General features: G+C 39.9%; 1 protein-coding gene across 4 annotated transcripts in view; it reads right to left on the minus strand.

Annotated features, from left to right (window-relative positions):
* FMN1 (formin 1) overlaps positions 1–26,348 on the minus strand; it is a 379,042-nt gene that overhangs the window by 256,494 nt on the left and 96,200 nt on the right. For 2 of the 4 annotated variants that reach the window (XM_074327933.1, XM_074327934.1), the window contains 2 exons: positions 19,769–19,947; positions 3,468–3,585 (listed from right to left, as the gene is read on the minus strand). The exons of 1 other annotated variant lie outside the window; for it this stretch is intronic. In XM_074327933.1, the coding sequence (XP_074184034.1) occupies positions 3,468–3,585; positions 19,769–19,947 (297 nt within the window). Of the gene's footprint in view, positions 1–3,467; positions 3,586–5,275; positions 7,050–19,768; positions 19,948–26,348 lie in introns of those variants that run through there. One more of the 4 variants, XM_019725560.2, reaches the window with a different exon arrangement.

Raw genomic sequence — 26,348 nt, forward strand, 5'->3', positions numbered from 1 at the left:
GTTTCCTCGAAAATAAGACCTAATTGGAAAATAAGCCTTAGCATGATTTTTCAGGATGACATCCCCTGAACATAAGCTCTAATGCGTCTTTTGGAGCAAAAATCAATATAAGACCCGGTCTTATTTTTGGGCAAACACGGTATATGTAAATTTATGCTTCACAAAGGAAAAAAGCGACCTAAATTGGTTTAGAAAAAAATTTTTATTCAAGTTTAAGATAAAGTTTAACCCTATGTTTACCCTACAATTCAATGAGTCTGAAACAGAACATCCTTATGCTTTCTAGTTTTTTTTTTTGTTTTTTTTTTAAAGACTTTGAGCAATTTACTGACTGGGTTTTACTCAGCCCCAAGCTTCACAGGCTAATCAGGTATACTGTATCCAGATGTTTCTGGTCTGCCCCACAGAAAAGTGGCCTGGACTCACCATGCACTGGTTAACCATTTAAGGAGATGAGGTGCCCACTAAAAAATTTTGTCTGAAACAGCAAGACATCCCACAAGCTTGTTTCAATAGGAAGCTCCTGTACTCAGAGGAGGGAAAGGTAATTCTGAGAAGAACACGGGGTTTGTCACTCAGATGGTCCCTAGCCCAATTCCAAGGGAAAAAATTATCTTTTCATTCAAAATTGCTTAGACATTCCAAATACAAGGCACGATTGCATTGATAATAACGTAAGAAAGCACAGCTAAGAGATGGGAGAAAGCAATTCTCTCTTATTTGAGCAGAGCAACCCAGGCACAACAGTAAGTTAACCTGGGGACCCTCCCTGAGTCGTGGAGGTGAACTCCAACACCTGTGGTAGTCCCTTGAGTGACAGCTCTGGCAGGTCTGGTGCTTCTCTCCACTGGCACATCACCAAGGCTCCAAGAGCTCATAGATTGGCAGCAGAACTGCCCTAGAGGGTGGGCACAGTGTCATCAGAATGGCATCCGAGGCTCTATTAGGAGCCAAAGGCTTTAGCTGCCAAGGGAGGTAGTCACAGTGTCAGCAGCTACAGATGCTGCTGATGGCTTTGGAAATGGCAGGAGAGGGCATCCTGGGCAGTGGGCACCAGCAACAGTGGCTAGCCGCCTTCATATGGCTAAGAGGATTCGAGAAGCAGTAGTCTAAGGGGACAGCTTCTCTGATATCAGCCCTCTTTCTTTTTATCCTTGAACAAAAGTGAGATTACAGTATTAGGTGATATCTTAAGCCCTGAGAAAAAAAAAAAAGATCATCGAATGATAAACTCTGAATAGAGGGAAATCCAAGCAGTGGTAAGTCCGAAGTGGCCGAGGGCAGCATAAGGACAGTGTGAGATTCACGATGAAAAACAATCTCTTTTCCATCTCTGCCAAGAACTGGACTTAGATGTCACAGCACAGAATTGCAATTCCACGCTTGAAATATGAATGCTAGAGTCCTGACCTCCCATTTCACTAATTTAATGAATAATATACCCTAGGAAAAATAAAAGCACCAACAATGTAAATGCATAAGACTTCAAATACCTTGAAATATTTTTGATCTAATTTTTCTGTGCTTCCTACAGAGTAGCAAATTTTCCGTTTCCCTAAGGGCAGGGAAACAAATGCCAATACCACAGAATGCGTTGTTATAAACCAAATGCTTGTAAGACTCCAGTTTTCTCAACAACAGAGCTTAAGACAATAACATGGAGAGTGTTAACTTCCTCAAGGTTAGCAATAAATTACAAGGCAACCATATGCTGGTATTGAGTAGGGGGTAACAATATTTCCTGAAGGCATGGGGTATCTTACTTGTCTTTAATAACTCCAAAGTGTATCAGCATAATAATGAGCACCTAAGAGGTTCTCAAGAAAGCGAGCCTCAGACCTGGGAGCTGGTAAGTACCCATCTCATCCAAGATCTTAGAGATCCAAGTACCCATCTCATCCAAGATCTTAGAGATCTCTGAAAACACATTTCATTCCATTAAAAAAAAAAAAAGGCTGGGAACGCCACTGATGAGGTAAATTACAGTGCTCCTTTGAGCTTCTGGAAATAGAAGAGGACAGAAGTGAAGACGAAGGAATCTCTGTAGAAGTACTCCCCCAAACTATGACTGACATTTATTTCCTTCTCTACTCAGCAAGCGCTCATTACAAGGAAGGTTGCCGTGACACACTGAGACGGACAAGACTAAGATCACCGATATAAACTAGGTAGAAGAACTCACAGGACTCTGGTTTGTCATTAAAAGCAAACTTCAGCACTTTTAAGTGCTCAAGCTGTGCCAGATCATGAGAAAAATAACTTGGTAAGGTGGTTCCAAGTTGCAATCACAAGCATTTCAATCTTGGAAAACCAAACGAAGGAAAGAAGATGGGAAGGCTATATATATATATATATATATATATATATATATATATATATATATATATATATATATATATAAATTTCCACTAAGGATATAATAATTTTCATTCTGTAAGTCAAGCACTACATAAAAAAATGCTAAGCAGAAGTTGACACCTTGGGGTAGCCGAGTTTGTAATTGTGCAAATGGTGACTACAAGCAATCAGGTTGTAGAATGAGGTTGCCAACTCAAGATTCATCTGTGTACTCACTCACTAAAGTAATTTGATGATACTGCAGAGAACCCACACATTACTAAACTATGCAAACTTTGATCCACTTATGTCTATCAATGAATAGGAACTGAAAGAAGTATTTTTCTATAACCCGGTAGACCAATCTTAATATACCTATAAACCTAAGACAACCAGCAAAATATAAGCCTGTAGAGATAATCTTTAATAACAGGAAGATGACAGTTTTCATTAGCGACAACTATAGACACACACATATGCAATTAAGATATACTATCCTCTCATTCTTCATTTTGTAAAAATTTCATGTGAACTTTTCACTTAAAGAGTAAAGATACCTAGGTTCCCATTCCATTTAAATATATTCAAGCAAAAGTCCTGGGAAGGTTTCCAGAGAGTTAGATTGCTTTAAAAATGGTCATGAATTAAATAAAGCTTTGTCTCACAAAAGTGAAAGAGTAACTGATATGGTATCTGTACATTCACTCTACACAAGGTTCCTGTAGCTCAAAAGCATTACCCAAAGACAAACAAATCAGATTACAGCTTTGGAGAATCATACTCTGCCTCTTCCAGCAACCCTGCCAGCTCCCACAACATTATATGAGGGCCAACCACCTGCTTCCTGAGGAATTTGTAATCTACCTTCTCCATTAGTTCCTCAAAGGTTCTCCTACTTTACACACATGCCCCCTTCATTCATTCCACTGCATTTACCTTTCATCTCTCAGAGATTCATTAATGATAAGTGTGCAAGGGTTCACTTTAAAAGCACAACCAAAAACAAAAGCCTTCAGCATTACATTTTATAACAAAACAAAAACTCAAATTCTGAGAATCTACTGAATTAGAACTAAAAGCCGTTGCAGTAAGAGATTCTTTCCTGGGTACCTGGCTTGTTTTCACATTACCTGCTTCAGTGTACTTCAATCCCACTTTTTCTTCTGTGTCCTTTGTCTTTGGGGGTGGCCAGACAGCTTGGAGTCTGCCAGGAGTCCTATCGTCCTGCTCAGTGGGGCTGTGGTCAGGCTGTTCAAAAAATGGGCAACAAAAGGAATACGTTAAATGAAATGTGCCCAAAGCCAATTATTCCCTGAAAACAAACATGCTAACTCTAAAATTAATACTAATGACCAGTTGCACATTGAGCTCACTGGGTGTAATGGAAACATCTCACTACAATACAATCCTTTCCCAGAAATGTAAAGTGATCAGTGGGAGTGAAAACAAAACAAAACAAAAAAACTCAAGGCCATGGGAATGTAATTAACGTACAGTATGGTAACCACGGTCAATCATGTTGTGTTGCAAATTTGAAAGTTGCTAAGAAAGTAAATTTTAAAAGTTCTCATCACAAGAAAAATAATTTAGTAATTTTGTATGGGGACAGAGGGTAAGTAGACTTATTTTGGTAATGCTTTTGCAATACATAAAAATGTCAAATCATATTGTACGCCTAAAACTAATACAATGTTATATGTCAATTATACTTCAATGAAAAGACCTCAAGGCCGAGTATTACACAACACTTGATAGATGATTTTTATAATAACTATTAAAAATAATCACAAATGTACTTTGAGTTGAAGATCTAAATACAAATGTACTATAATCAGGTACATTTATAGGAATGTTTACAAGTGTATCCCAAACAACTCCAGGATTATTTATAATATAATCGCCACATTTTCCATGAACATTCACTATAGGCCAAGATACACTTCTCTAAGCACTCCACTTGCTAATTTCAATTCTCTTTTTCTTTCCTATTAAAAAAATATAATGAGATGGCTTTCTTATTCAAAAAATCAACTATTCTTACATGAGTTGATTTTTTATAACTATGAGAATGTTATACTGTGTTTAGTTTTTCACTACAACCCAAGATAATTTTTTCCAAAGACTTTTTAATTTTTAGCATTTTAACTGATCAAACATTTAAAAGGGAATGATTGAGTTCTGAGTTGATACTAACCAAGAAATTCTATGTGCTGTCCCTATGAACCTTTAAGATCTACTGCACAGGTGCTTGCTAGGCTTTATAAATTATCGAATTTTCTTTGAGTTACAGTTTTTATTAATTACATAGCTAACATGTGCTAACTTTACTTTATCTTCACAACCACCGCATAAGCTGAGGGTTATTATTTTTTTCCACATTGAGGAGACTAGGCTCAGAGATGATCAAAGACACCCAGACAGTAAATGGAGTTAGAATTAAAACCAAGGTCACATTTTAAACCCAGTGCTCAGTCAGGATGCCTTGTAACCGACACGCAACATTTCAATCATATCACAAGCATGTATTCCACCAAATGGCAGGCTTTTAAAGGAAAAATAGTTTTCACACAGGTGTCTAATTAAGAGGTGAGGAAATCTGAGCTGTGTTTCCTCGTTGTATCGCATCCTCATGCTGCTTAGTTTTTATAAGAACATTTACTAGTAACATTTAAACTTAGAGCAACAGGTTCCCTTTACTACCAGCACATCTTTACATGTATCCCACTTGTAACAATCCAGACAAATGTAAGGGACTAAAACAACGCTTCTGTCCAACTCCATACCTCCATATTCCTTACAAGGACAATTTCATTATAATCATCTGTCACCTAAAAGACAGTCACTAAGAGGTAACTGGGGTTCCCTTTGACAGGAAACCTCAAAAGCAATGCAACAGCATCACATTTTGTAACAAAATGTAAAACCCAAGTCTACATACGCTTCTGGAATCGGAGGGGCCATCCACTGGCCTTGACTTGGACCGTTCAAACACTGCTCGTAGGGACTCCTTCTCATGTCTCATCTTGCGCTTGAGAGCTTCCAGCTCAGAGGTGTCAGCGGTGGTCCCCTTTTTGGGGGGACGGATGAATAAGGCTTTGAAGGCCTCCAGGGCGGTTTCTGGTGGCTTAGTCTTGACCTCCCCACTCTGGGTTTGTGTTTGTCCGGGGCCGCTCTGGCTCTCCCGGGCAGCGCTGCAGCCCATCTCTTCTCCCCTGGGCGGCTCAGGGTCTTCTGCCTTCAGTTCGGCCCTGGGCATGTCAATGCTGAGTAGCTGGGAGAGCTGCTCCAGGAGAGTGGGAGTGGCCTTTAGATCACTTGTTTTCTCCCCAGTCTTCACCGGCTGTGGCACTGCCTGTGCTAGGGACTTCTGAACAGGCTGGGTCAATTTGAGCAAAGCCAGGTCCCCATCCTTTGGTTTAATTTCGGTGATGGTCTCCCCACCCTCGGCTGGAGCCCCCTTCTTCAGCACACGAAGCCCACTAAAAAAAGCAGGAAGCTGGAATGGCTTCTCTCCAGGGACTTCTTTTTTAGAAGAGGTGCTCTTAGTCACACCAACACTCAAGTTCTGGTCTGTGACCACAGGTAGAACTTGGGAACCATCTTCTCCAGCTTGTCCTTTGCTGGAGCTGTGCTCTGTGTGAAGACCACCATTGCCAGGTTCTGGTTTGCTGCCTATCTCAGGCGGAGTCCCCTGAGGACCTTCGGCAGAGCACTCTGCATCATCCCTTTCCCCAGTGGCAATGTTCTCCCTACAATCGCCTGGCGTGTCATTGGGCTCCTCAGATGGCTTAGATAAAACAACACTAGGGGACTTCGGGCCATTGGTGTTGCCTCCCTCTTCTGGATCCTGGCCCCCATCATCAGAGTCAGAATCACTGGTGGTGTTCACGAGGGTCCCACGAACCAAAATGACATCGTCTGTGCTCACACTCAGTGCAGCGAGTGGAACAAGCTCTTGACCTGGGAGAGAAATCCCTGCCTCTGCTTTTCTCTGACTTCCCTCTGACTCGGTCTCTGTCTCCACCTTTGGAGTCTTCCCATCATTTCCGAGGTCAGGTGGAACCTGAGCCTCTTCCTCCTGCGGATCTGAGCCATGGCGGGGATCCTCAGGCTGAGGCGTGGGACCCGCCACTAAACTGCGGAATGCTTTCAGCACGGCATCTTCCTCCTCAGGCGTCACTGATTCCAATTTACTTGTAAACCCAAACAGGGATTTCACAGAGAACTTGCTCAGGATCGACTGAGCCATGTCAAGCCCAGCTTCAGGTTTTTCTGGTTCCGAGACATCACTGCCATTCAGAGAGTTACCAACGTCCTCCATGTCCCACAGCAGTGCCCTCAGTGGAAGTTCTGACTTTCGTCGCCTTCCTCCGCTCTCAGTTTATCCACTCCATCGGCTCTTAACTTACAGGACAGAGAGCAACAGGACCCGGCGGCCAGACTCCTCGGCCAGGGCGAGCACACTTGGTCTCTTTCAGGTCACCTCACTGTGCCCTCCTTCCGGTTTGCCTGCGCGACGATGGTGCACCCAGGGCAACTGTAAAAAGTCAGTGCAGCTTTATGCCCAGAAGCGGCTGAGGCGGTGCACCTTACTACACACGGGCCGGGGAGGGTGCTCCTCTGGGACTTCCGTATTTATTCCCGTGGACAAAAGGCTTTTTGTCCTAAGGAAAGTCAGCCTGCCCCCAGTCATCCCAGCCCAGGACTTTACCACAGCTCCGCCCCCAGTGCCTGTCGTTCCCCTGGTTGCTTTCAACTTCCTCATTGGTGAGCAAGCGAGACTTCAGAAAGTGCTGAGCCGGCAAGCTGATCCTGACAGCCCTCAACCAGACGGACGGAGCAGTCCAAGACATTCAAAAGTGAATCAGCAGGAAATGACTGAAATACTTCTTGCGGACCAGACCCTCCTAGGCCACCTAAATTATGGGCAGCAGCCTGTGCCATCCAGGCCAAAAAAAAAAAGAAAACCTAGCAGGGTACACAGATCAATAGCCACGCACAAAGCCCAAAGTAAAGAAATAAAAAGAAAGAAAGAAATCGATCATTTCAAAATGACTGGAACTCAAGAAGCAGTTAATTTACTGCCCTTGAAGCTTTCTTTCTTTCTTTTTTTTTTTTTAAGTGCCTTCTTCCGCTTCCCTGCAGGTTTCATCTGGAATGCAGATTTTAGCTGCTGGGGCCAGAGAAGGAAAACCAACACAACTGGTTTCAGATTACTACTGTTTTAGCTCTGCCCTAGTGTCTCAGTGCTCTACAAACAGGTACTTAGGCAAGCACGCCCACCACACCCCACGTCCACCGGCCTTAGGGTGGCACAGTAAATAGTCCCGGCTGGCAGGAATGATTACCCTCCACGCTCCCGGCCAATCTTAGGCTTCTGGCTCAGCAGCTCTGACTTCCTGGCTTCCTTAGGAATCCTGGCAGCCGGGCATCCCTCTCTGCTTCAGTGATCCAACCGAATGAAACCTGGCATGGTACAAAGTAACACACAACCTGCCTTGTTAGGCAAAGCGATTCATCAAAGGTCCCTAAGGAGCCATATTCCCCTAAGGGGCAAAACATCTGAAAGGTCTCTATCAGTCAGGTCTCTATCACAGACCCAATTTGCCTAACACAAAAATGGGACAAACAAAACAACGACCCAACATCAGCTCAATGTAGTTTCCAATACTCTGATTATCTGCTGGGAACCTGGGAACTGAGGTCGTGGACAGACTGTAGCCCTGTTTCCCAGCTGCCTAGGTTTCTCCTGGGACAGCTTCCTGTGGTACCTGAAGGTCTCAGCGTTTCTCTTTCACATCCCATCCAATCAGCATGCATTTGGTAAGCACCTGGGATGGATCAGGAGCGTCAAACTGGCTTAATAGTAATCACAGACTCTCTTTGAGCAAAGCTGCAAGAAGATTGAGCCCAAGTGTTAAATACAAACAGCAGTTTATTCTGCAAAACCGTTGTCACCACAAGCAAAATGACAGTCTTGCCTTCTCTTGTAGCAAGGAAGGGCTGTGGGTCCCACACTGACAACGGGAATCATGTTCCTCAATAAATATTAATATTGAGAAATTCTGATTGCAATAATACATTGCTAGCAATGTGCTCAAAAGGAACTGTCACACAAAAGAGGGTACATATTATTATATTCCATTAACTCCTGTGGGAAAGCAAAGACAGTCATTCCTAATCCCTGATTTGACTTTGTGTCTAAATGGATACTTTCCTTTTTGCTACTGATCAAGTATATTTTGGGATTATTAAATAGGGCACACTTAATCAAAAGGCCACCACCACACATGCAGAAATATTCATTGGTGCCATTTAAGTCTTAGAACAAGCTTCCTGTCTAGAGAAAATGCCCATTGATAAAATCAGACTTCTGCTTCTTCATGGCTGAGAAAAAAAGGAATCATGACACCAGATCAGAAGATCTGTCTTCTAAAGAGCTATGTAGACCATCAAGTATACGGGTAAGGGTGGAGGAGACATGGGCACATATTCAGAGTTTTTTCTTTAACTGAGAAAGCTCCATTTTTTCAGACATAACGAATTACTGATTTTCAGAATACGTTTCTAAGCACCCTCAGCCAATTTGGGCAAAATAGGACATAACCCGGAAGGGCTCATTGGCCCTTCTACACTACAGCATGGAGCAGAATTATACAGTTCCAGCATCCTTGCAATACCCACAACGCCAGTACAGTTTCGTGAAAAGTGGGGCAAGTCTTGGGTCCCAGGGGATGATTTGATTCCAGCCCTTCATAGTAGGTGAGGTATTATTAGGTTCATTTTAAAAGTGAAGCAACCATGGCCAAGAAAGCATAACTGCCCGAAGTTACACGGTTAATAAGTGGGGAACAGTAATAACATCTAACACTTATTAGGTGATTGCTAAGTGCCAAACACAGTTCTAGTTGCTCCATATATATTAACTGATTGACGCACAGAACCACTCATAGCAGTGCTATTCCCTTTTTCCAGTTTGGAAGAACAGCAAGATGAAATGGTTTTCCCATGTTCACAGCATTGGTGAGTGGTACAATTAGGACTTCCATCCAGGCAAGCAGGCTCCCAAATGCATACTCTTAGCCAGTCTTCTAAAACTGTGAGTTCCACTTCCTGCCAAAATAGCACGTCACAGACATGAGTCCTGAAGCTGAAGGCGTGTCAGCCCAGGTTGTTGTTCTCTCAGTAGAACGTATACTGTACTTTACCCTCTGAGATGACATGGAAGATTGACTTCACAGAGGGGAAAAAAAAAAAAGAAAGAAAGAAAAGCTTCATGAGAATGACCATTCTTTTCCCTTGTTGTCATTTAGGGGGCATCGAGAGGGGCTGCTTAGAAAAATTGAGCAAACATTCCTAGCTGGCTTTTCTGCGGTCACAGTCAAGACACAGACTTCAGGACTCATCAGGTCAAGAGGCTTTCCCGTTTACCCAAACAGTTCCCTTTCCTTTACGAAGCATGACTCCTATCACAAAGATGTATTCACGCAACAATCATTATTAAGCAGCAGTTATATACAAAGCTCCAGGGACATAAAGATGAAGAAAGTTCATCTTCATGAAATGTGTCCTTTAATATGGGAAATCTGTAAAGAGAGAGGGGTCTCTGTTCATAGACTGTAACCAAGTACTTTCTACCCCAGATCAGCCTGAACGGCAGTAGGTAGACCTAAAACAATTTTGAGTGAAAGCAAGCAGTGACCACCTAAATATGAAGATGAGTAAGAAATAGCAGCATGGTGGTTCCAGCCAGTGGTTCTCATGACCATGAAAAGTATTACTACTTCTGGTCATTTAGGGAATTTTGAAAAATGTGTCTCACTGTAATGTTCTAATAAGCAACCTACCAAATTTGATCTTAGTTGGTTTGAAAAACGATTCTATTTAATATTGTAACATTTGCAAGGGGGAAATAATAACTTCTCTTGGACATCGCTTACCTCAGTGTCTTGTTCTGTTATGAAAGCTTATTAAGCACCTACTACCCCAAATCCGGGACAGACAAGACTGTCACCTTTCCAACCTCCCCTGATTCTCTCTTGTTCTAACCTCAAGAGACTTAAACTCTCTAACGCTATGCTATGCCTGAGCAGAAGGCCAAATAATGATCTGTCTTAAACAACTAAGTTAAAACGGGCATCATAAATAATTAGGTAGCATTTGACTCACAAGATGTTCTTTGTCACTATTTGTTACAAAGCAATCAGTACCCAGCTACTTGAAAAAGGAACACAGGACGTATTAGTGTGGAGAGTTTACTACTCCCCGTTAGTCCTCCACGTTTCTCCCATCTCACCATCCTTTCAGAGTGAGGCTGCAGCCATTTATGCCTCATGGCAATAAGAACATCAGTTCAACAGAGACATATCTGGTGAGAAAGATAAGGCTAAAAGCGTGATGGCAACAAAAAAGGTACGTCATCTCTTGGGAGCAGAACCTAGCTCCTTGACTCTCACAAGATGAATCAACATTAACAACTTAAAAAAAAAAAAAAAAGTCAATTTGCAGAAGCTGGATGCTGCCTAAAAAGAAAACTTCCCAGAGTCACTTCCCCTCACCTTTGGGCCCCTCCCCTGTATTATTCAGCTTAGATTAATTCCTTCCCACATTCTCATAACACCCCAGAAAGGCAAGGGGAAAGGAAGGCAAACGAGATTACATTTCACAGTGTTAGGCTACTTAATTCTCATGTTTCTCTTTATCCAATTTATTTCAAGTTCTAGGCCTGATTTTTAATGACTAATTGCTTCCAGCTTCCTAAAGTGGTTCAGCTAGGTTCATGTGGCGATTGCTTGAGAAAGCAAGTAGAAAGTGGAGTCAAAATTAGTTAAGGGTAAGTAAGAGTGTATAAACTTTCTGTAGAAGAAAAAAAATTAGAGCAATAGACTGGGAAAAGTAAGTAAACTATAAATAAAGTGTTGAGTGAGATAATGGGCGGAGGTGGGTTTTTGGGTTCGGGAAGTATATTTTAACGTACCAAGTGAAGTTGAGATCTGAGGAAATTATGACATCACAAGTGCTCCAAAAGACTTGTTAAATGAATGAGGTGTAAGGTTAGGAAAGAATTTGGGTAGAATCAAGTTGTTGGGAAGCTGAATGGGACTTCAGAAATATTAGAAATCAACTGTCTTAACCTTCTTATTTTAAAGATGAAAACTCTGAAGCCAAGAGAAGCTAAATAACTGGTACCAGTTCATTCCGCTCAGATACAGCAGCGAGATCTGAACGAGGTGTCCTAGCCCTTGTCCACCTACCTCAACCCTCCTGCTGCCGTGCCATCGGATCTTACCTTCTTCCTGATCAGCGTCCACCTTATGCTCACTTTCCAACTCTTTGAAATGGAGCCATGAGGCCAAATGAAAGCCAAAGCCAGGGACCTCTCTAGGCTTCCCCTTCTATTTTACTCTCATAGCACCTCCCCTGCCTTTACGGTGGGGCTTCCCCCTGCCAACTAACACCACACATGAATACAAACCCCTCTGGCTCAGCCTGTCAGAAGCCAGCAGCTGTTTTTATTAATTGGTTAAGAAGAAAACAGGCTGCACTTGCCTATTGCAAAGACAGGTCTCAGTGATTAAGGACGTTTTCTACTGAGCAGTATCAAGGCTTCTGTGAAAATGCTCTGGAGGTAGATAAAAAACCAGAAGACTCTAAAAGGGAAGAGGGGAGGCTGGGGCATACTTGTGAAGCCGGAGGGAAAGAGAAGAGCGGTGGGTTTGTGATCGTTCAATGATGAAGGTACGAGTGCAGTCTGCAGAGTTATGAACTTGGCCCTGAGTTCAGGGCTCACATCCTACTCTGCTCCTTCAAGAAGCTTGGCCTCAGGAAAGTTATAGAAGCTCCCTGTGCCTCAGCTTCCTCACCTGGAAACTGGAACTAAGAAAAGTACCAACGTTATGGGTTGTTAGGAGCGTTCAATAAACTAATATGTGTGTGACACACTCATCGATGCTTGGCACATAGTAAGTACTATATAAGGCTGATACATTTTCATAGGAAAGAAACAACTTTCCTAGGGACATCAACCAGCATCTAACAAATTGTTTTTTAACCCTCTCAGTATGAAACAAGTATTTACTGATGAATGACAGCCCAGCAGGAACTACCCCTCCTCATTCCTTCTCCTTCTGTGCACTTGGTCAGGGGGGCCATTTGGTCTGAACAGGATTGTTCTTGACAGAAAAGCCTACTAAATATGCCTCCCCACGCCCCATCTGTACCACGAGTGTATGGAGCTCCAAAGAAAGTTCTTTCAAGGGATCCCTGAGGGTGTTTCAGGGCCAATGCTCTCTGGATTGGTTTTTTCCATCTGTGTCACCTGAAGAGAGTAATTAGCTCAAAGTTTTCCCAAGTGGCCACTGGAGAAGGTGATAGAGTTCACTCTGTTCTTTGTGACTTTTCCTGTGCTCCAAGATGATTTTTAAACCAACTCAATCATTTCAGAAAAAAAAAAAAATCCATGAATTTTGGATTTTCTCAAAAAAAATCCTTTTCTTAAGAGTCTGATTCACGCTGATGATGCCGCTGCGAGTATAGTCCCTTCACACTGTGATGTCATTGACAAAATAATGTAAGAGGGAAAAGGAAAGGCTGTGACTTATTTGTGAAGCTGGAGGGGAAAGGAAAGAAAAAGGAGCACCTTAAGATACAGAATTTTCTGGGACATGTTTTTAAAGGGTTTTCAGTTTTTTTCAAAGTGAATACTATTGATGTCCCATGTGGACGATCAGAACAGAAGGCGTGGAGTTCACAGAGGAAGCATTTCATTCTGGTTCAAGATGGAGACCTGCAATGTAATAAACCATATGTACCACCTTTGCTGCCTGTACTCGCCTTCTTCCCAAGCAGTAAAACTAGACAGCTGTTGGCTATGCTATTATTACTGGATATCTTTTTCTTTTTCTTCCTGAATTTTTTTTAAAGAAAAAGTTATCTTGAGAATATTAGTTCAAACAGCAAAGATCCAGGTATCATTTTTAATTATTTTTAACTTTAAAGGAGGCAATAGAAAAAGTAGGGAAGGTGAGGATTTACTCAAAACAAAATGAAGATAGATGAGAAAAACATGCCTGAGGGGGGAGGAGGGAGAGAATTAGCACCTTTTTAGAGTGTCACTGTTGTCCCAAGTAGGCACCATGCTAAATTCTTTATGCCAGTTTTCTTGTACCTTAATCCTCCCCATAACTCTATGAGAAAGGTATCACTGACCCCATTTTATAGGTTAGTGCTGTCCAGTGCAAGTTTCTGCAGTGGTGGAAATGTTCTACATCTGTGTCATCCAACACGCTAGATACTAACCACAGGTGGCCTCTGAGCATTTAAAATATGGCTAGTGTGGCTGAAGAACTACATTTTTCATTTTACTTAATTTTAATCAATAGCTACATGTAGCTAATGACTACTATTTAGACACTGCTGCACAAGGTCTGACAATTAAGTTCACGAACTCATCCTAGAAAAAGTGCTACATACCTCACTGCTGAATATCACTATGGTCACCTTTGAAGTACTCCCTTTGGGAAGCTATGCACTGACACCAGTGCCTAATGCACCCTTCAAAGCAATTTTGGAACTCTTTTTCTGGAATGGCCATCAGAGCTGTCGTCATATTACCCTCGATGTCCTGAATGCCATAAAAATGTCTTTCTTTCAATATTTCCTTTATCTTTGGGTAAAGAAAGAAGTCATTGGGGGCCAGATCAGGTGAGTAGGGAGGGTGTTCCAATACAGTGACTTGTTTACTGGCTAAAAACTCCCTCAAAGACAGTGCCGTGTGAGCTGGTGCATGGTTGTGATGCAAGAGCCATGAATTGTTGGCGAAAAGTTCAGGTCGGCTAACTTTTTCATGCAGCCTTTTCAGCACTTCCAAATAGTAAAATTGGTTAACTGTTTGTCTAGTTGGTACAAAGTCATAATAAATAATCCCTCTGATATCAAAAAAAGGTTAGCAACATTGTTGCAACAAGTTCACAAACTTAATTGTCAAACCTCATAGATGTTAATACTAAGGTTCAAAAAAATTAGGTTAATTCTAAAATTAAACAACCAGTGAGTGGCAAAGGCAGGATTTGGACTGGATCGATCTGATTCTAAATGTTCATTCTTTTCATTACAATAAATCAAAGAACTACAGTATTTTGTAACAGTTCTCTTTCACATTGAAACATCAGAATGGGGGCAAAACAGATCACCTGGTTACCAGAAGCAAATGGCTGCTGAAGTTAGAAGAAATCTGCAGAGAACAGAAAGGACACATAGATTATGAGCCCTGATTTGATCAGTAATGATTCCTTGAAGTTAATGCATTAATCATTTTAAGAAAAAAATGGATACAAATGTAAATTCATTAAAATGACAAAGGAGAAAACAAGCTAGGCATTGCCACAACTATTCTTGAACACAGTTGAAGAGAGGGCAGGAAAAAGGAAAGAGGGGGTAAGAGCTATGGTTCTGAAGTGGAATGTGTGTGGGTTCAATAAGGTATGTTAGTGACTAGTTGCACACTAGCTGTGTCACTTAGGCAAGTTCCTTATGAACTTGAATCAGTGTCTACATGTCTCAAATGGGAAAAACATTTAACTCATAAGGATTGTCCTAAGTGTTAATTAAATGTGCTAATATTCCTAACCCACTACTTGCTTGAGTCACCACAGACACAGTAAATAGTGGCCACCGTTATTACAGAGCGTGTTTAGTTATGGGTTTCAATGGGTGACAAAGAGGAGTCACATGTCCATAGTTTTGAAATATATTCACTATTGCCTCCATTTTGCACATTTTAATTGGGGATTTAAAGTATATGTAGGGTTTAAAGTTTATATAGCACTACTGTCATTTTCAACACTTTAGAAAGTATCATGAAATATTCCGAAGAAATGTTATAACCATGTCTAGAATCAAGGAAGGTCACTTACTTTCTGTAGCTAGAGAGGAAAGTTTATGATGTTCATACACAGGATATTTATATAGTTGCTGCAGCTCTTAATGCAATTTAGAAATAATGATACTAATAAATCAAGATGCCTTCATTAAAGCCTGCAAAAGTCAAAAAGCAAGAGAAAACCAACTGGTCCATAAAAACTAGAACCTTATGTTAACATAAGGGTACTCTCAAACGTTCTCTAGGCAAAGGATACTGCATTTCAAATTCTAAATGGGTCATGTGGGATTGTAGTTTTAACTACAAATTAGTATCTTTATCCTGGAGAGAAAAGAAAGAAAATGCTTTTCAGAAATCCACGTATGGAACATAAATGATACATGTAGAAAGAGACCAGGGTTTAAAGAGACCACATGCACTAAATCCAATGAATGCACAGGGAAGTGAGATATTTAAGACAGAAAACGGAGACTGAAAAAATGGAACTTGTTCAAAGGGGGCAAAAAAGCAATTGTTTGAATTTTAGAGAAACCAAATGAGATATTTCAGCTGCAATATTCCAATTCATTTAAATAAAATTCCCAGATAAATTTCTCACCATTTTTATAAAACTAAGTTCTAGTCTGTGTTTTCTCAGGCTTTGAAAGCATAATATATAAAGATTTCTCTATATATCTCTCAAGGGTCCAAATTTTACATAAGCTGGTACTGTATTTTTCATATGTAAGAGCAGACAAAGAGGAGATCAGAATAAATGTTATCACGATCAAAGAAAAGCGAACTTGGCAGTTGCATTGACCATTAAGGTGGCTCAATGGTTAGGGTAAACTTACCGTTCTTTTGGTTTTATGAAGAAATCTGAGATGTTACTAGATTTGTCGTTATCGTGTAGTATATAGAGAGGACAGGTGGATTTTAAGGGAAGCAAGGGAAGTGGTGTAAGAACTGAACTTTATGAATGGCATAAATGAGGATTTCTATTTAATTAAATGTGACAACAACCTTCCACACCAATGTCAAAATTGGTACTAATTTGAGAGACATACCTGGTTAAATGTCATGGGGTTTAGAAGTTAAAATTAGATTACTTTTTTTCTCAATAGTTTAATCATGACTTAAAGTGAGGAGGAGTTTGTAAGGAAAAAAAAAATGGTGACTCAGTAAAACTGGGGGCAATAAAGAGTTGCACTGGAGAAGCAGAAAGAAGTGGTCTATGCTTCCAAAGAGAATTAGGAGACTATACATTTTGGTCTCACTATCAGAGATGTAACATTATTCTTCATTTTAGGACAAAGATTCACACTGAGAATATTAAGATTTATTTGTTTCCTTTAAGTAAACTAATTTCCATCCCACATACATAACACTGCTTGGGTTGATTCATGCTGCTATAATAGAATCATGAAATCCAATATTATAGCTACAAGGAGCTTTGTTCCATCTTGTTCCTGTTCCTCCCTATTCTGTCAAAACACACTTGATAAAGAAACTGAAGCCCATAGAAGTTTAGCAAGTGCCCAGCGTCTCATGGCAAGTTAGTGCTTGAGCCAGGAGTAGATGTGACTGAGATCTTCAACTTTTGGCCTGTCGCAGGCCCACTGTTTTTGAATGACCCCCAAAGCTAAGAATGACCTTTATAATTTTTAATGATGGAGGGGGAAAAAAAAATCAAAAGATAAACAATATGGCTTGACATATGAAAATTATATAAAACTCAAATTTTAATATCTATAAATTTGTATTGGAACACAGGCACACTCATTCATATATGTATTCTCTATGGCTTCTTTTGTCAGCAGAGTTGAGTAGTTGCAACATGAGATCTGATTGGTCCCCAAAGCCTAAAATATTCCCTCTCTGGCCCTTTAAAAAAAAAAAGTACAGCTAAATAAAGGGCCTTACTTAGTAGCACCAGTGACCATTCTGATTTGTAGATGCCAAACTCCCACTGATTATTAAATGTTTTAGCTATCATTCCACATACGAATGAATGGCAGCATATCCATAGGAAAAGTAACTTTCTAACGGTGGCAAATCAGGTTCAAACCTAAAACAGCAGTCCAGTCCAACATGTCAGGCTGATCAAAATACCACACAGTAATATATGCCTCCCTGACCTTAACGCTCAAAGTTCCCCAGGGGAAAGATGTCCTGGCAAGCGGCGTGGTGATCATTAACAGGATGCACACTTTTACTACATCAGTACAACTCTTTCAAATGGAAAATCTTCCTTAGAAGATCAATATTTAACACAATATTAAAACAATAAGAGTCAAATGGTACTGTCTAAAGAAGGGGAAAGGGTTTGAAGATGAGGAGCCCTAGGGCCCAAAATGCAAAAACTGCTAAGGTAGAAAATAATCTAAAGAAACTATCCTAATTCTTAAAAATTATAATTAATAGAAACTAAGAAAAATACAAATATTTATATATTTCATTATATATATATATATACTTTATACAAAAATATATTATTTACATATCATATATTATATGTGTCTATGATACATAAATATTATATTTATGATTTATATATATACATTTGCCATTAAAGACTAGTTCAGGACATAGACCCTTTTTTAATGCAGTGATATACATCAAAAGCCTAAAAATATTGGGAGGGAAAGGGCATAGGAAAGATTATGTGTGGTAGTGCTATTTATTTCCAAATTGCAGTATACTACTGCAAAACTGGAAACAACTTCAACAACCAATAATAGAAAATGATGAAATAAATTTTGGGATACAATGTAGTAGGATATTATGCATTCACTTAAAATACATCTAGAAAGAATTTGTAACAACATGGATAAGCAATGTAATCGATGAACAAAAAAGGAAAGAAGGATATAAAGTATATGCTTACATGTTAAAAAAAAAAATCCCTCATTGAAAATAAATCATACACAGTGAAAAACAGAAAGAAAATTTATCTATTTTTAACAGTGTCCTTGGCTTCTGAGATTATAGATTATTTCTTTTCTTTCAATTGAAATGAATATTTCAAATTTTCAAAAAGGATTGCATATAGTTTTTATGATTGAAATAAACTAAGTAAAAATAAGAAAAAATTTAATTCATGTAGGAGAACAAAAACCAGAAATACATAGTTTAGCCAATGTCTAAAAACACACATAAACACAGAATTAAAAAAAAAAAAAAACCAGATGAGGGTAAGGGGGATCGAATATATGGTGATGGAAGGAGAACTGACTCTGGGTGATGAACACACAATGGGATTTATAGATGATGTAATACAGAATTGTACACCTGAAATCTATGTAATTTTACTAACAATTGTCACCCCAATAAATTTAATAAAATTAAATTTAAATAAATAAATAAATAAATAATAATTAAAAAAAAAAAAAAAACAACCACACACACACAAGAAAAAGAAAGTAGTCTTTCAAAATCCATTTCTATACTTTCATGCTCCAGGCTTGCTATTGCAGCAAGTTCAACTTAAAGTAACCTGACCAACAGATGTCACTGTTCCACTTCTTACTTTGAGCACATCTTAAGATTCTTAACTATTTACGTACCTAGAGGGACAAAAACAAAAACTTTACAAATGTCCATGTCATTTCATGAAGTGCTGTAGATTTTATCCTCATTCAGACCTCCTTTTGTAATATCTGGGATGTCAAATGCTGGCTAAAAGGACATACTCTGATTAGGGTTTTATGGTTATGAAAAGTACAAGGTTCTTCTGCTCTTGGTCACTTGAGAAAATCACCACCCATATGAACATCATAGGCCTACCCAGGCTCAGCAAACACACACATCCAGGCCTGATAGTAATAAATTGGAGGGTATTAAAATAAATCAGGGACATGAGATTGTTGATAGGCATGAGCGTTAATGGAGGGACAAGTGCTTCTCCTAACATTCACCCCCTCCTCTGACAGGAAATTGGGAGGTGAAGAGGGGTGGTGAGAATAGTGACAGTTTGGTCAATCCTATCAGGCCATCTACAATGTGGAAGTAGCTAAAACCCAGCCCATTGCTTTGCACAGGGTAGTCAATGCTTCTGTGGCAATGAATACATGAATGAATGAGAAAGGAGAAGGCTGTGTTTTTAAAATGGGTCATCTCGTATTCCGTGGATTTGCTGCCAACCTGTCCACCTGTTATTTGAGCAGCTGGAGAGAAAGGTTTAGGAATGTGCAAAGAATACAGGCTATTTGGGTTTCTCTGGAGAATCCAGAGTCTATCAGTCAGCTAACATATGTCCTCACATTTTTAGACAAATACATTCAGAGATGACTACCAACACATGGGTATTTCCACAGTGAGGTGTAGGCAGCCACGCTGATGTGAGCAGAGGACTCTGATAACACTCAGATAAACTGTGCACTGTCACTTTCTAGTGCACAAATTTCATATCACTGAGATCTGTGTTCTGCAACCGATTGGCTTTTAGATAATGACCGCACCCCTTCGTGCAGCTTCAGCAGCTTTACAAACACAATTTACATTAAATGCATATTAAATAAGCTTCTCTTGACTACAAAGAATCACAGCACAAATACAAAGATTTCTACTTACATGGAGATCCAAGTACAATTCACTTCTGTTCGGCTTGTCTCTCTCCTCATGGAGCAGAAAGGGACAGGCTGGTCCTGATTTATGGCCCAGTCCCCACGCTCCTCCATCCCTATTGGGAAGGTCTTTAGTGGCTGACTGCTCATTGAAGCAGTCCCGGGGAAAGCTCTCGCAGGAGATGCCTAGACAAACACAGAGAAGACCGTCAGCAGCCCAATAATTAGAAAAACAGAAAGCCAGCCATATTGGCGGGCTTCTAGCGGGGGCACTTCATACTACCTCCTACTTCTCTTTCTGGTTATATTTTTAAGTGTTTGCTTTCCTCCAAAAGTGCTTCTCTTGATTACTCTTTCTGGATCACACTAACAAAGAATTAAAACATATGCCCTCATACTCAATTTAGAAAGGTAAGCCTATTAGCTGAACTCTATGCTCCCTACTCCTGCTTATCAATTCAGGCTCTATAGATCACTCATTCAGGGCCCAATCAGAATAAGCTGGAGGACAGAAGTCAGGAGGCCTGGGTTGCTGGATTTACTACTAAAAGGTGTCACCTGAGCCAAATCACGAGTGTGTGTTTTCTGAGGCAGGGACTCCCTCATGTTCATCATATGGGCATTTGGTCAACTTTTTGAATAAGTGATACTGCGTGGCCTACTTTTCTCATCTCCAGAATGAGGGTATTAGGCTAGTTCATATCTAAACTGTTAGGATGACAATAGTCAAATGCATGCCACACACTGTTCTTAGCCCTGTTCTTTGATTTTCAAAAGCACCCTCTAGGTATGTATCATTAATGCTCCCATTTTAGAGGAGGAAACTGAAGCACAGAGAAGTTAAACAATTTGTTCAAGATCAGTAAACGGTAGAGCCAGGAACTGAACCTAGGCAGTTACACACTGGAGGCCATGTGGCCTCTGCGTGGCAGTCTCGTGATAGCGATCCGTGTTCTACAACAAAAGGACTTTATGGTCAAATGAGTTTGAGAAGAGTGGCATGTTCTAGCCTTTGGGGTTATGACTCATCAGCATACTGAAGACCTTGAGATGTCCTTCAGTAAAGAAATATAGCTCTATATAATAGTGTTTTCCAAACTTATTTGACCACAGAATCATTTAAAGGGACATCTGATAGACATGTTTCAAGCCACAAGTGTTCCAATAGAACATAGTTTGGAAAACACTAGGTTAAATCATCCCTAAAGTCCCACATAGCTCCCAAGTCCTCTTTTCATTCCTGGTAAGCAAACTTGGCAAAATATTACATAATTAGGCAGAAGTTAGGGGTTTAGGCTCAGTGTCCTTTTGCAATAGAGATCACTGCTAGATATATGATACGGTGTTTATTACACATAATCCTTGTAACAGTGTCTCTTTGGCAGTGATCCAAAGCCAGCCAACGACTTCTGGCATGCTGAAAACCCTCACTTACAAGTAACTTGAGCTGAGAATAAGTCAGCTAACAAAGGGATCATGGGATAGCGTGCTTCTCCTTTACATTAGAGTAGCATTTTAGAAGAAACAAATTTGAAAACAGCCAAGGTTTTGCTTTTTGTTTGCTTATTGGTTGGTTGGTTTCCAATGACACTTCACAATGAAAGCCGATGCAGGCCACAGCACCTCTATGGCTGCCCACTGGTAGGCTGTCCACACAATACTTTGCTGTGGCCACAGAGAAAATGAGTCCAGGGCCTACATGTACTGCAGACAGAAGGTGTCCAGAAGGTTATAACCAGGCCCTTTCTTCACCTGAGCCAAATGGCTTAGAATGAGAGCCTTTTCAGTCACCTGGCCTCACCCTTTCCATATGCTCCTTACTATCTACTCTCTCCAGAGAGATCATCTCCTCGGCTTTTGTTTAGGGCCCATGTGTTGCAGTGTCCCCACTCCTGCAGAGAGGAGGCTCTCGGGTAAGCACCTCCACTTTATCTTCATGGTGACCCCAAGAGGAGGGTAGTGCTGGCCATGCTTTAATAGATGAAGAGATTAAAGCTCAGATCTGTTTTAACTTCCATTTATATGGCTCATTTGCCTCCTGGACTATTTCTGTTCATATTTGGCAAGAAAAGAGAAAATAGACCTTTTTAAATTTATGGTATATACTCATCGTGCGATCTTATCTTCATAAATGTATTAAATTACTAATCACATCCCTCATTTTGAAGCCCCTCTACTTTTCCTTTTCATTTTAGAACAGTTGCTAGCATTCAGCAAGGTTCACACTGATTAATAAAAAACAACATAAAGCATAATATAGTATATGTCACAGAGAACATAAGTACAACATGTAAGGTGAGACATCTGTATCATCAAAGGCACATTGTCTGGTGAGTAGAAGTTCATCATTTAGATAGAAGAGAGTGGTAAATTCCCCACAGTAACTGGGACCTGGTGTCCTTAGAGAAAACACAGGTGCGTGTGCAAACACTCGCGCAGTGGCGATACAACACTGCATTCATGAGGTGTGAAGTGCAATCCACTTCACTCCTTATGCAAAGGAAAAACGACATCAAGTTTAGGTAGAAACAATGAAAAGTAACTTCAGTTTGGAAATTGTTTTAATTCTAAAGAGCCAATTTCTAATCCCTAATGTGGAACCAGACAAAATCCCTATGAAGGAAACATGCAAGGTAAAAACCATGGCACATCATTATTTTGGCGAGGATCGATTTGACAAGCAAAGGACCAAGGAGAGAAATAAGGAACATTAAAATGTTATTCTCCAACATCTGACAAAATAGGTGAGGACAAAGAACAAGTTCACCATTAGAAAAGACATAACAAACGTATCAAATAAGTCTTTGAATGGAGGAATGTTAATAATACCAACACAAGTGTTTTTAACAGTCAAAAAATAAAGCACATGTCTACACTGATGAAACTAGGGAGTGACCACACTACTCTCTTCAACTCAATACATCAAATAAAGAGGAAAAACATTACCTAAAATTCGTTAAGTATATTCTGTCAAAACAGTCAAATGTCCTTTAATTTTCTGATGCAAACAGATGGTGACATGTTTGATTTTCATTGCACGTTTTGCAGAAAGCTTCAATCTTATCGATTTAATCATAGGTCATTCCCTTTCATGTGTATATTATAAATTTGGTGTTTTTTACTCAATATTTATTGGTTATTTGGCTTCTCAAAGACATTTCAACAGCTTGATGGACCATACATACACACACAGGTTAATGCTATCGCTGACCACTATTAGTACAACATACAGCACAGTCACGGTACAGGAAAGGCGACTTACCTGGGGACCACTTGGAAAGTCTGTGCTTGTCCCAACCATTCAAATGACGAGCTGCATTTCCTGATGCTAACCTACAACATTAGACTGGGGTATTGCTGTCAATTATCAATACAATAGAAGCAGAAAGAAAGGAAAGGTAATATGCCATTTAAAACTGGAGGCAATACGCATTGCTCATCTTTCCAAAATTGAACAGTCTCCCTACCTGTGTTACACTGGATTATTGTTTCCACTTCTTTACACCCTCCCTGTATGATTATTATGCACCCAGGGCCTTTTCCGGTTGCCTTTGTACCTCCTCCATTGGCCTAAGGATGTTGGACCTAGTCTTGTGACTTGCTTTGGCCAATGTGGTGGGCAATGTGACAGTGTGCCAATTCTGAGCCAAGGCCTCAAGAGGCGGTATGTGTGTTTTACACCCATTTGACAAGCACGCCCTAAGGAGCCTGCAGTTAGACACATAGAGCAGACCCAAACACAATCCTGCTGCCTGGACCCAACCTCACCTGAACCCAGCAGATCAAGGGAACCTTAGCCAACTCCTAAACCAAAGAATGAGAATAAATATTTGCTGTGAGCCATTGAGATTTGGAATTTATTTGTTGAAATAGCTGCCGAATGCACTCTTTATCATCTGTCCTCACCAGAAGCACTATACCTTTTAAAAACTTTAAACCATTTCAGCTGAGCAGGCTTAAAGACTACAGTAATCTTATTTTGTAGTTTATACTAAAAACAATTATTTAATATATTAGATTTTGAAAAAATAAAGTGAAAACTCACGGCATACCCCTTTCCTCATTCATACCAAGAGCCACATACAAACTACATTTCATTAAAAAAAATTAACCTTACTTAACAGACATTGACTTTAAATCTAAAGAATATGTACTTTCAAAGAGAAGCCTGCAAACATACTGCATAATCAAACCTGGACAAAAGTCCCTAAGGAACAAAATTACAGTGCCTTCTAGCTTTTCTCCTCTAATTTCCCCACCATAACAAGCCCTCACTTGACGGCGATGATAAAGTGGTTATGCCTCCAAAAAGAGAAGAGGAAAAAAAAACAAACCCAGCCTGAAACTCTCATGAGTTTTTGCTCCTATGCTATAGTCCCCAAGGCCATTCATCCATCATACTTGACTTAAAAAAAAATCCAAGAGGTGACGTTTTCCCAACCATGAAAATCAGAACCAATATGTAAAGGTAGACAGGTTGCCTTCTGTTACGTTATTCAAACATGTACTTACAGGTAAGGGAGACAGCAATCTAGATGTGCAGCTAATGGAAAGTGACATTAAGTACTTGTAGGGAGGGTGTGTGCCTGTTAGTGTAATTATTCATGTCTGTATCTAGGAAGACGGCTTTGGCAAAAATACAGTCTTGTGGCTGGTTTATGTCAATTAGGGATCAGTACTCACTAGTTCTACTGCCCTTGTTTTCATGTCTAGGGATGTTCAATGATACAACGTCACTAAACCAGCTAGGTAGACGGAATACTGAAAAATCGTCTTATCTATTCATCCCAGCCTCTAACTCTCCTTGCTAGAAGTATGTGGAGAGAAAAATGATGAGCAAGAGCAGACAGGGGGAGGGTGTGGAAAGGCAGTGGAAGGCCATCAGTGAATCCGGAAGTAGGAAGGACTGGAGAGAAGACTATGTCAATTTTAGAACCTATGGAGATAGTATCCATATCCATCGACAAATGTGATGTCATTGATATTTAAATGCAAATAAAATAAAATAGAAATGAGAGTTGGAAGGAATCTTGTGTATCTCTCCATCTACCTGCTCATTTTATAGCTGAGGGAACTGAAACCCAGGAAGATTGTGATATTTGCAACATACCCATCTAGTGGCAAAGGCAGAACTAAAATCCAGGTCCTAGGGAAATCCTTCATGCTATTGAGAGAAGAATATTATTGCCAATCCACAGATGGGAATATTGAGGTCTGAGAAAGAACTAGATGTTAATGGTTTAGCAGATGGGTTCAGTTCCTGACATTGACCTTTACTAATTGTTTGTCCTTGGTGGAATTACTAACCCTTCCAGAATTTCTATTTTCTCATTAATAAAATGAAAACAATAAGAATATACCTGATAGTAAACTGTGCCCTACATTGTTTTCTTCCAAGAAACGTTTCCTGGGCTGGGGAAAATAATGTATTGGTGAGGGATGCAAAACAGTCCTTGTTTTAAGTAAAGAAACCTGTACACAAGGAGGGTGTATTAAACCTCACTTGCTCGTGATCAGTCCTATTTTTTGTTACAGATGATAAAGAGAATAATTAAGCTCATAAGAATGCATGGGAGCTCCCCAGTGCAGCAGATCCCAAAGCTGTTCAAGTTCTAGAAATAGAATTCACGTCATCAAATGCAATATCTCCACAGAAGTGGCTGATCATCTCCAAAAAGAGCAGCTCCTCGGGGCCCTTCACAGACACCCTATAACAGTCAAACACATGTGCCTAGAGCCATGAATAAAATTATTTATAGGCACAGCTTTAAATAAAGTTGCATTATAAAGAGGTACACAAATATATATTGTTACAGTTATTACATTAACCTCTTTCCATGCTCCTTTCCAGTACAGAATATAGATGTAAGGTGAGAGGCAAATATTACTCAAGACAGGACTCATTTATGGCTGAAGTTATACTGAATATTTTAACACCCACAAAACAGGGGCATGTATTTAAAGTAGCACAAACAATGCTGAGTAACCCTGCTTTAGACTGGATAGAAGGTAGGAACAGATGCATCTAAGTAAGGTTTGATGCAGGAAAGACCAACAAAGGGTCAAATTTGGAAGCTTGTAGGATTCACTGAGACATTAGGAGTCTCTGTCCTTTCTCAGATAATAAATGCCGAAGAAATTAGATGTTGGTACATCGAATTCCTAAGTGATCAAAATTCGTTTGTATTTTAGTCATAAGGAATACACTTACTTATTAACAAAAATATTATTGATGTGAAGAAAGAACAGAAAAACATTTATTATAGTAGTCATTATACTTGATTAGCATTATTCAATGAACTTGAATAATATTTTTCCTTTTTATGGCACATCATTTCAGTTATTATGGGGATAGTTGCACCAATGGGGAAAGCAACTCTTGAAGAGATATCACATAATTACTAATTATTTTAATAGCTAAGAAGTTATAGTAAGCAAATAAATAAATAACTATAGACGATTAAGCCTTGGATTAAAAGAATGGATTACATGAATGACTTTTTAAAAATTCCTTTCCGAAAAGGAATGATCTTAAGAGATTCACAAAAAACAAATATATAAAACAAGATTAATACAAAGAAAAAAAG

The sequence above is a fragment of the Rhinolophus sinicus genome, linkage group LG03 (genome assembly GCF_036562045.2).
Source record: "Rhinolophus sinicus isolate RSC01 linkage group LG03, ASM3656204v1, whole genome shotgun sequence".
Taxonomy (NCBI): domain Eukaryota; kingdom Metazoa; phylum Chordata; class Mammalia; order Chiroptera; family Rhinolophidae; genus Rhinolophus; species Rhinolophus sinicus.